The sequence below is a fragment of the Ostrea edulis genome, chromosome 3 (genome assembly GCF_947568905.1).
Source record: "Ostrea edulis chromosome 3, xbOstEdul1.1, whole genome shotgun sequence".
In the NCBI taxonomy this organism is placed as follows: domain Eukaryota; kingdom Metazoa; phylum Mollusca; class Bivalvia; order Ostreida; family Ostreidae; genus Ostrea; species Ostrea edulis.
The window spans coordinates 63,370,264-63,382,398 of record NC_079166.1 but is presented as its reverse complement, the minus strand read 5'-3'; the positions used below and the strand labels follow the sequence as shown (position 1 = coordinate 63,382,398).

General features: G+C 36.0%; 1 protein-coding gene across 1 annotated transcript; it reads left to right on the top strand.

The window, feature by feature from the left end:
• The first annotated feature begins 291 nt into the window (after nucleotides 1-291).
• LOC125675389 (uncharacterized) lies at nucleotides 292-9,646 on the top strand. Its single transcript, XM_048913022.2, has 8 exons — nucleotides 292-448; nucleotides 2,846-3,449; nucleotides 3,597-3,657; nucleotides 4,500-4,541; nucleotides 5,823-6,032; nucleotides 7,043-7,386; nucleotides 7,801-8,000; nucleotides 8,533-9,646. Exons 2-8 carry the CDS (start codon nucleotides 2,846-2,848, stop codon nucleotides 9,160-9,162), a joined length of 2,091 nt encoding a protein of 696 aa, XP_048768979.1. The 5' UTR covers nucleotides 292-448; the 3' UTR covers nucleotides 9,163-9,646.
• The last annotated feature ends 2,489 nt before the right edge of the window (nucleotides 9,647-12,135 follow it).

Genomic DNA, 12,135 nt, shown 5'->3' with positions numbered 1-12,135 from the left:
TGATATATCTCGCGGCCTTACTACACTTTTAGAAGTATTGAAAACACTAGTATGCAATTTTTACCATAACGGCGTTCCGTACTTTTATTTTACGTGATAGAATTCCTTCGAACAATTTATATATATATATATATATATATATCATGCATTTGTTCTCTTAATATGTGTATATTTTAGCAGTGTTTTTGTCTTATTTTCATTATAGTAAGTATATGAATTAAATGTACATATTCAATATGCTTGTATAGGCCTATTGAAAAATAAAAACCCAGGCAACAGTATTCTAAAAATAGAAAACCGGGTGTTTACAAATATAGTACCAAGGTGTCCATTGTTGTCGCCGGGGTACTCTATATGATATTGCATATTCTCAGGGACATGTTGAGTAGTGAACGTGTTGCAGTAGTACACACACACGTGTAGAAGTCGGAGATATTTCACACAACAGGTAACTACGTACATGTACATTTGAACTGCTCAGTCACAAAATTAGCATAATAATGCAAGCACACTTCAGGGTTATGTCGATATCATGGCTGATCTGGGGGTTAAATGAGGTCAGTGGTAACTTTTTTGTGTTTATGCAACATGCATCGCTGTTAAAATTCCGGTCTCAATCTACCCCTATTAGTTTAATCAGTTGGAGACTCATTGAGATGAATGCAATGCTTGAATGATAAGCTGCTATGTACGCGCTGTTAAATCAACTGAATTTTAACATGTATCAACTAACGAGAAAAAGGACGGCGAAAACTGCACACAGAATGCGTTGACTATTGACAGAATTTGTTCAAGGAATATGAATGATCAGTGGTGTTGACATGTTTATTAAATATCGATTTTCTCCATTGATTTATTTAACGCAGAGTTCTCTTAAATGAAATAAATTCCAATAGATACTTAACAACTTACATGTACAGTGGCGGATTTAAAGGGGGGGGGGGGCAATCGGCGCGCGCCCCTCTAAAATTTTCAAATTTAAGGTAAATTGTAGTCTCTTGTTTAGAAAAATATAAACGATAAAAGAAGCAATAATTTCTTCCACTCTTGGAGAAATAAATGTCAAAATCTTTTGATATATTGAATTACTTTTATTGGGAGAACTTACATTTTTTTTTCAAAAACCCTTAAATTTTGCGTCATTTTATTAATTTCATGTCATAAAAAATGACAGAAAATAGTAAAAATGACTACATAGGAGACATATTTCAAGCCTTATAAAATCTGTAAAGTCCAGGCCCCCAGCCTCATAAAGTTGGACCCCCTCTAACCGCAATTCCTGGATCCCCTCCTGATGTAAATGTGTATATCGGATTATTGTTTCCAATACAATATTTAGATTTATTAACAAGTAGTCATATTATAGGACCCTCGACGAATTGCAAAACACTCTGGGTACAAACTAGCATTAATATTGTTGTATTCTAATTACTAACAAAGGTGGAGGGTCATATATCATGTAGGAAGGTCTGATGCTATCGAAAGAGTGATGCAAGCTCTCAATTATTATATATGACTTTTATATGATTTTCCCAGAAATGATAAAAATGTGTTTTGTTTGCAAATAAGATATTTTAGAGTCCAAATTTCGCTGCGATTTGGTGCATGATATGAATATCTAATAAAACATGCCTAAAAGACTCGGATATAAACATTCTGGGTTTTTTTTTCGAAAGAAAAAAATATTCATGAAAATTGAAAATGTTATATGCTAATATTTTTGAAATCTACGGATAAAATCTTCAAAAAACATGTCAGTTAGAAAAGAAGTATCAGAAGTATCGAAGAAATATATTTTATTAAAACAGAAATTGAAACGAAATGACCAAATTTCGGATATATCACTATATATTTAAGTGGAAAAGTACCGATCCCGATCAAAATTGATAGAAATAACTAAAATAATTATATTGTTGCTAACTATATGCACTTTTCACCAAGAAATTAGTTTCCTTTATAAATTCAATTAATTAGCAAACCATTCTACATCAAGGATATGTAGTTTTCTGATAAAAATGTTCTCTATGACTACTATTTTATAAATCCGATCGGGCTTGGTTCAAATTTGAAAAATCGTTATATTTCTAAATTTTGACCATTTCATTTCAATTTCTTTTCAAAATATATTTCTCTGATCTATCTTTTTTCTAACGGACATGTTTTTTTGAAGATTTTATCCATAGATTTAAAAAGTATTAGTAAATAACGTTTTCAATTTTCATAAACATTTTTTAATTTAAAAAACATCACAACGTCTGTCTGAGTCGTCTAGGCATATTTTCTTAGATATTCATATCATGCATCAAATCACAGCGAATTTGGACTCTGGGATATCTTATTTGCAAACAAAACACGTTTTTATCATTTCGGGATAAATCACAAAAAAAATCATAAATAATTGAGAGCTTGTATCACTCTTTCGAAGGTGAAATCATACTTCATAAGATTTTTTTTAACGAGCCATTAAATAAAATTTTAGTGTAATGAGCTACCTTAATATCTATAATTTGAATTAAGATCATTTTATTAGAACTGATTGGCAACCGTGCATACATGTAGCAATGGCACTACACTAGTTCATTCAGCTGACAAAAATGCTTCAGTTGCTTAATTAATCTGACAACAAAATGAATAAATATCCTAATAAATAACTGAAATACGCTTGTAAGCTCGTGCATTTTTACTGATATTCATTATCACAAGCTCAATATAGTAATAATAATTCTAGATTAAGAGAATGTTTTGGTTTTTATTGTTGTCATATGAGAGTATATGCACTCGTAGAAATGCGTTAAAAACAGCTGAAGTCCATTTTAATTTCATTTTATTCGAAATATATTTGTAGATGTTTAAGTCAGCGTATATTCCAACGAGAATGGATGACGACAAAATGATAAGATATTGCAAAATTATCATTGCAATAAAACAGGTTCTGACATTAACTCTACGAGATCTACTCAGTAAAAAGATTCCTCCTAAAGATATTTTCCAAAGGGTTAGTAATGGAACCAAAAAACAAAAGGAAAACGTTAAGAATCAGATGCCATTGATAGAAGCCGCGGCGAATGAGGAGGACTATAGTTCACTGGATATAACGCTCCTTTATTCTCTGCTGAGGAATTTCACAGACGTCTCAGAACCCACTGATGGATGGAGAAATGAACCAAAGGATGGTTTTATAAGACTTGGAGACGACATTGAGAGAATTCGACATATGCGCAACAATTGTGTTCATGGTCCTTTTTTGAATCAGTTATCTCTGGACAAATTTGAGGAAATAAGAACAAATATGATTGGAATCTGTGATCGAATGACGAAACATATCGGGGGCGATTTAAACTATTCCCAATGTCTGCATGGCATTCTTAGGAGAGACTTAAGTTTTAACGACAAGCTAAAAGCTCAGACGAAAAGAACCGTGGAACATCTGAGACAGGACCAACTGCAAGGTTTACTAGTTCTCCCTAAAGTCATAGAATGTATACTAGTATATCTCAACCATATCAATGTTACGTAACCATTATTCCTTATATTTCTCCATTGAACCCGTTTCTTTATCAATTTCGCAAAAACGTATCTTTGCGTTTTTCTTTCAGAAATAATTTCTAGGAAGAGAAAAATGCCGGAGATAGTAGATCAACAATCCTCTCCAAAAAGGTAGATTTTTTTTTTGTTTACGCAAACAATGGATATTGCCAGCAAAAACTATGTTGCGATATATTGCAATATATTGCCTTTTTCAAATTCCATATAAATATCGAGATTTTTAAAGCAATTATTGAATAAAACCTTACCTCTTGAAATAATTTTATTGAGTTCTTGCTCAGTAAATCCAAAACCAAAAACAACAAAATGCAAAATTAATAAACAAAACAAAAATATAGGTTTTTTTTTTGTTTTTGTTTTTTTTTCTTTTTTTTTTTTTTACAACTGCGCATTAGGCGTCCATAGTTCAACAGGGAGGTTTATAATTTAAATGTTAAAAACGTTAACAGCTAATTCCGGATTATTGCACGAAAAAATATTATATATATGTATATAAAATAAGAAATGTATTTAGAATTGTGTACTCATTTAAGTTTTGATATAGGGTTTTATACTTTTTCACTTTTGAATTTTGATTTATTTTAAAGCTTCACGAAAATACTTTCCGTCTTATACACGTTGTACGTATTTGGTTCCCCATTTAGCAATCTATATCGGTTTCCAAGCTCCGCATTCTCTACCCAGAGTTATGTGCGCTCCTCGTATATACTCCAATATCGTAGGGGAAAGTACATATAGTCCCGGAGAGTTGACACTGTGCGGAGTTTGATCGGTTTCCCGTGTTGAAGACCGAGGTAATCAAATGCTATTTTGCAAATTAAACAACAAACTAAGCTACTGGAACTAGAGAATGTTTTCGTTCTGTGTGTTTCATACAGGTAAATGATATTACGATATACCGGTATCCAATTTTCATGTCGCGATACAAATTAACATAATTTCATTTATCTTAGATTGAGAACCTCCCCCAGAAACGGAAGTGGATCTGCACCAGAGTAAGTTTATCACACTTTCATAACATTTATCAAACTTACAAGACTGATACATAGTATATAAAAAACCTCTGCTGCTATTATACCTTTAATGAAAAAGAACATGATCTGTCTTGTTACGGGTGAAAGTCAATGAAAACGGAAAAAATATATATGTACAAGATGTCAGCAAGGGTTTCATTCATTTTTCTCCCAGATTTACAGGTATGATATCTCGAACACATTACTTTCCCCTTAATGGTTTTCAAGGTGAATTTGATTGATTGTTTAATGTCCCTCTCGAGAATCTTTCACCTATATGGAGATCTCACTAATACCGGCGCCTTTGAGCAAGAAGGGGTCTTTATCATGTCACACCTGCTGTGATACGGGGCCTCGGTTTTTGCGGTCTCACCATTTAGTCACCTCTTACAACAAGCAAGGAGTGCTGAGGACCTATTCTAACCTATTCTAACTCGGATCCCCACGGCATTTCAAGGTTAAAGATGAACGATTAAGGGCACTAAAAGCAAATTTTGAAAATTTGTATTGACAACATCAACATGTAAAGCTTACCTAATTTTTGTCTTTTTTTATTGGTATTTTGTCTGTTTTCACTCATATAGAGACGTTACCAGTTTTAAGTAAAGTACCTAGACCTACTTGTTGCCCAGGGTTGTAACAGTGAGGGTTCGTTGTCGTGTCAACACCTGATGTGACCTCCGTTTTTAAGGTCATATCCGGAAGATCTGGGATTCTCACTTCTAAATGCCGAGCGTTTGGCGAAGGAACCATCACTACCTATGTTTAACGTCTAGGTTTGATACAGCCATAACAAGAGCTTGTCTCGAACTCGCAACCTTCCGGTTACAAGGCGAACTCTCTACCACTGAGCTACCGCGACCGGTGACATACAAATCTGTAAACTAGATTGATGCTGAGCATTTCATGTTCAATATCAAGGTTATCTAGCACGAGGGGTTTTGTTAGTATTGGTTTTCATGATTGAAAATGAAAGGCCATAAACATTGAAATAGACATATTCCAAACTTTGTGTTCTTTGTTCAATATAGCACCTGCAGGATTGTTATAAAACAGTACCCTATGCAGCTACTCTTATAAAAATAAGTAGAGTTCATATGTCCTGCTGCTACCATTCACCAACTATATGACACTACTCTGAAGAATGCATTGATGGATTTGAATTTTGAGAAAAAAGACAAGAAAAAATTCAATGCTTCATCAAAAATACAAAATGAATATGAAATATATGAGTTCGTCATGAAATTTTACGATGTTTTCCAGCTATGCAGGTGTGAGGGCAGCAGTACTGCGTCAGTTAAAAGAAACCTGTTCTACAAAAAATCTACAGAAACCAAAGTCCATCTTACTGGTTGGACCAGCAGGAGTTGGAAAGTCGTCCTTTATCAACTCATCTATCGCGGCCATGACAGGAAAATATTGCCCGTATGCTAAATCTGGATGTGGCGAGAATGTTACCGCAGAAAATAACGTGTAAGGGATTGTTTCTTATTACATGTACATCTTGAGGACGAGGAATACTTTATATAAATGTAATGTAACATAGTTATACATGTATATCCAAATATTCACCACTTTGTAGATTTTGGGCGACACCTTATGCAGGTCTCAAAAGTTTCATTGTTTATCTAAACCCAATCTTAGAAAGTTCAAAGTGCATTGTACAAACAATAATCTTTATATAAATTGGATTTTGTAACAAATTTCTTTTAAGGGCTTCCTGATTGCGATTTATTTTAATATGACGGACAGTCTCGTGGGGTATGGGTAAAATTAGGTCCCCAGTACCCCTTGTTTGTCATCAGAGGCGACTAAATGGGGTGGTCCTTCAGATGAGACCGCAAAAAAAAAAGATGCCCCAAGTCACAGCAGTTGTGACACGATAAAGATCCCTACCTGCTCAAAGGCCGTAAGCGCCGAGCATGGAACCTATATTTGAAGCCCTTCACCGGTATTGGTGACGTCTCCATATGAGTGAAAAATTCTCAAGAGGGACGTTAAACAATATACAACCAATCAAGAGGGACGTTAAACAATATACAACCAATCAACAACCATGTGACAGACAAGACAATTTCAAAAATGGATACTAGACATCTCAGAGTTTTGTGTGATATGATAAGCAAAAGGTATTAATACAAGAAAGATTGGTGTCAGTTTTCTGAGTAAATATGGGTGGCCTTAAATATAAACCATGCTAATGTCACTAAAAATTTACGGTTTTTTTTTCATTTAAATTTCAGTAAATAGCGATTCCACTGGACAATTTCAAAAGACGTAGTGAAAACTTTTATGAGACATCAGGTCACAGTGTAAAAATCAAGCAAACAGTCATTTTGTTGGCACGTGTGTTTTATTGTCGGTATTTAAAGATAAACGAATTAATTTATAGCAACGAAGTTTTACTTCTTACAAAATATTAGTAAACGGCAATACTAATATATACAGATACATGTATAATGTTTTGTACGTCATTTTACCAGGATACGTTGTAGCAAATACGGAGACGGTAAAACAAAAGACTTATTCTTGCCCACCTTTGTGGATATGATTGGTCTGGATAAAGTATTCTCACCAGACAACGATAAACCGGAAGAGTGGCTTGCAGATGAAATGTTAGAATCCCTTATTGATGGAAAATTTCCGGAAAATACGGATCTCTGGAGTTACGCAAAGAGACGTATGGAAAATTGCGTCCCTGTTGATGACAGCAATGTAGGAGTTTTTATTGACATTATCGTAATGGTGTGGGCACCGAAGTCTGGTAATTCCCTCCATGAGAAAGTTATTGAATGTATAAATCGGCAAAGGGATTTCAAGGGACAGGGTCAGTATCACAATCTCACTGCATTATCCTAAAAGTTAAAATATTGATAATAGTGACTGAAGATGGATTTTAAAAGTGATGATATAGGACGAGATTATCACTACACTACTACAGGGTATATTTCACTAAAAGTGTATTTAGACCCATTACAGAATTATAACTGTAGAAAGATTAGACTAGCACTATTTGAATTGTTTTAAATAAAACATGTATATGATTTAAGAACACGTGAATTTTATTTCAAAGAAAATCTATAAACTAAATGACATATATAAAATCTATGATATACGATTTTTTATTCGAGCTAGCGTTTATAGACATATAAACACTGGTGATGACATGAACATCCCACTCTCTGTATTGTGCTGGGTGACAGATAACCCACTAAACATGATGATAATTGTTTGATTTCAGACATTCCTGTGTTTGTCGTTTTGAGCAAAATGGACGAATGTGACGTTCAGATGGAGGATTTGAAGACCACAAAGAAATACATATGCGAACAGCTGAAAATTGAAAACAGTCACATTCTGGAGTGTGTGAACTATATTGATAATCTAGGTTGGAATAATGATTTCCATTCCGAAATACCCATGTTACAATTCTTGAATAAGGCAAGTTGTTATTTTCCTCCATATCAATGTAAGCCTCTCCATATGACCAGGGCCGTAAATTAACCTTCAATTTGGAGGAGGCAGGAAATTAGGCGGGGGTCTGGGGGCCGCCCAGGCCCCCAGACGCTGAGCACATTTTGTGCACACTGAACACGTTTCCTGCAAAATCCTTGATTCTAGGGCCTTCTAAGATGTTACTTGACTAACTCATTCTAAAAGAAAGATTTGGAATGCTTTTTAAGGGAGGTATCATGTTCTTAGTTATTGGAAACAACATAAATTCTAATGAACTTTAAATTTTAATTTTTTTTGGCTCAAAAGTTGGAGGAGGCAGCTGCCTCCTCCGCCTCCATGTAATTTACGGCCCTGATGACAAATGAGGTGAACTGGATTTATAATACCATGCTTTGTTGCTTATGATATGTAGTGAATTGAATTTCATATGATGCTTTTTTTGGTTATGATATGTAATGTATTGAATTTTCATCTAACATTCTATGTCTGATGTAACACAACATAGTGCATTTTGTAGATCTGTAACAAAGGCTACGAGAGGAAAAGCTACAACATGATTGAATTCGAATATCGTCCCCAGACTTCGAGTGACATAGTGACTCCCATGACTTTCTCACGTGACCTAAATTTGAATGTTCACGAAGTGGCTAACCATGGCAGACCCGGATTCTTTCCAAATGAAGGTGACCGACAACACACAATGACTGACTTAACGTCTGAAACGGAATTACCATCTTCTTCAGGCTTAAGACTTCGAACTCAAAACACAGGGAGTGGTGAAGTTCTGAACGTCAACTCGTCTAATGATCATCGAGGAAATAAGCCCTATAATGTGACGAAAAATCCAGCCGCTTTAAGCTCCAGGTCTAGGAATATTAACAATCCTCATGTTAAAGACCGGGGTTATAATAATCCCCAAAAGGAGAGAGGATTCAATTACCCGACAGTGATATCACCAACCTTGGTTAAACAGCGCGCAATAGTATCAGCAATCGATAGTTCGAAAAACAGGGTTCAATCCACCTCTCCTGAAGATACAGCCAGCTCAACACAAGCCTTACCACTGTGTATCCGTGTGTGTATGTTTGTGTGTGTTGTTTTAATTCTCTCCATTTTATTTCTGTCTGTGTTGTTTCAACGGTCCTAAAACGAGCGCGCGCAGTACCAACATACGAAACTAAAGTTTGAAATTTATTAACATGGACTATTCGTATTAGCTGATGAATGTATGGTGTTGTTTTGAATTCATGGCAAAGATAACACTTCGAGCATGTCGTTATTTTATATCGTTTTATTAAAGAGAAGATGTAAACATCAACCAGCCCTCTTGCGTGCAGATTCGACAGCTCAATGGGATTATCGGGACTTATGGATGGTGTGCACTGCTTGTACAGTAACTTTTTTTATTGAAATTACATGAGGCATAAACTGTGGCGCTTTACACCAGCATACTTCATGAAGCAGATGCTGTTCATACACTCACGTATTTTTAAAACTTAACTTTGTTGTTTTTATATTTACATTTTACTTTCATTTCAGTCGGAATTCCCAGACGTTAAAATAGTCGTACTGTATATTTATCAAGATTGATATACTAAAATTGCTCGCATTATTAAATAACAATATCAGACTATCATTTCAATTGATAAAGATATCGAAGGCAAAACGCTGGAAATGTAAATATTGAAATATGAATCTTATCTTAGAAGTAGTTTGATCTATCAATCTGAAAGTTGGTCCATGGTATCATTAGGTCATGGTCATCACTGAATAAAAGTCAAAAGGCTTCTCTGGACTATGAAACAGTAATTGATATTCATTACAGATCCTTACCAAGTAAGATTGCGAGAAATCACCTTGAACGAAGGTCAAATGACAAAGCAAGGATCTCCAGTAAAAGAGATTAAGAAATGCCTGTCCTGCATAACAAATTGTAACACAGAAACATCAGCTCTTATACCTGGGGAGAGTGTGATTCAGGTTAAATGATTAGTATTGACCTTGAATCAAGAACATTTGGCAAATGCCACGCATCCATGTTAATTCCCAGGTGAGTGAGTCTAGGCCCTTGGACCTCTTGTCGTAATATTGCCTGCAAGATTGCAAACCAAAAGAAATGGAGATTGATTTGGAAAATAGAGTAGCAGAAAAAATATATATACATGTAATCGAAATTACTCTGAATGATCTGCAAATTATATTAACGAAAAACATTGAAAATGTATCATAATGCTGCTTTTCACCTGATCGATTGTTCTTTAACCCAAGATGGTTTTCTGTACATATGAATATTGCTAATTTCATTGGCAAATATTATTCTCTTTAGAGAAGTCGAGAGGCACAGCCTTCATCGACTTCTCTTCGCAAGCATTCATATTCTGATTCTGGAAAACGTGTAAATGCCGGAGTCGGTGACGTTGATTTTAATCCATTTTCAACATGTCCCCTGTCCCGGGTTTACGTTAACTGGTCTTGGGAGCTGTCACAATAGGGGACCAGTTAAGAGAAAGCAGGCTGACGTAAACAGAGTTGTGATTTAAACCCGGGACAGGGGACATGTTGAAAATGGATTAAAAGCAAGTAAGAGTTGATTTCCTTGTGACGGTTTTGTGTATTGCTGTTAAATGTTTGAAAACAAGTTGTCTATTGCGTAAATCCAGGCACATCTGAGTCGAAACGTCGATCGAAGCATAAACCGTCACCGACTCCGGCATTTACACGTTTTCCAGAATCAAAACATGAATGCTTGCGAAGAGAAGTTGATGAAGGCTATGCCTCTCGACTTCTCTAAAGAGAATACGGCAAATATATAATATTGAAAATAGCGTTGTATAGTAAAACGACAACAATACGCAGGCACGTAGAATCGGGGGTGGGGGTGTTATTGACAATGATTGATTGGCCTCGGTTTTTGCGGTCTCATCCGAAAGACCGCCCCATTTAGTCGCCTCTTACGACAAACAAGGGGTAGTGAGGACCTATTCTAACCCGGATCATCACAAGACTTTTGACAATGACCATTAGTTGTTATTTTGTAATGCAAATAAAAATATTACTGGGTGACTGTCCCGAACCCCACCCCCATACTTCTAACGTTAGTGGTGAATGAGAAGAATTTATGAATAAATACTATGTGGCGAAGTATGTCCATTAATTATTAAAAGACCCCCCCCCCCGTTTTACGAAAAAGAAGTTTGCAGACCAAGAGACATGTAATTATACCCCCCGCAACAAGTTGTGGGGGGGGGGGGGGTATACTGGAATCGGGTTGTCAGTCCGTCTGTCCGTCCGTCTGTAGACGCAATGGTTTCCGGGCTCTAAAGCATTATCCTTTCCACCTACCGTCACCATATCATATATATGGACTACCCATGGGATGAGGATGTTCCCTATCGATTTTGGGGTCAAAAGGTCAAAGGTCAAGCGCACTGGACATCGAAGTAGCAATATGGTTTCCGGGCTCTAAAGCGTTATCCTTTCCACCTACAGTCACCATATCATACATATGGACTACCCATGGGATGAAGATGTTCCCTATCGATTTTGGGGTCCAAAGGTCAAGCGCACTGGACATCGAAGTAGCAATATGGTTTCCGGGCTCTAAAGCATTATCCTTTCCACCTACAGTCACCATATCATACATATGGACTACCCATGGGATGAAGATGTTCCCTATCAATTTTGGGGTCAAAAGGTTAAAGGTCAAGTGCACTGGACATTGAAGTAGCAATATGGTTTCCGGGCTCTAAAGCGTTAATCCTTTCCACCTACAGTCACCATATCATACATATGGACTACCCATGGGATGAAGATGTTCCCTATCGATTTTGGGGTCAAAAGGTCAAAGGTCACGTGCACTGGACATCGAAGTAGCAATATGGTTTCCATTTAAATTCTTTAATGGCTTTTTTCATCGCATGGAGATGCTGTGTTCCTAGATACCTTTTGGATCATAATACTGAAGTTTTACCTATTAACAACACCCTTTGGGAGATTTGGGTAAGCGGGGGGTATTCTTAGTGAGCATTGCTCACAGTACCTCTTGTTTTTAGCTCACCTCAGCTGAAAGCTCAAATGAGCTTTAATGATCAACTGTTGTCTGTCTAGATCTGTCTGTAAA

Bases quoted from the DNA above. Each gene is read 5' to 3' on its own strand.
- LOC125675389 (XM_048913022.2), top strand. From the start codon at position 2,846: ATGTTTAAGTCAGCGTATATTCCAACGAGAATGGATGACGACAAAATG. The intron at 3,658-4,499 runs GTAGATTTTTTT...CATTTATCTTAG, and splicing joins CAACAATCCTCTCCAAAAAG to ATTGAGAACCTCCCCCAGAA. The intron at 7,387-7,800 runs GTCAGTATCACA...GTTTGATTTCAG, and splicing joins AAGGGATTTCAAGGGACAGG to ACATTCCTGTGTTTGTCGTT.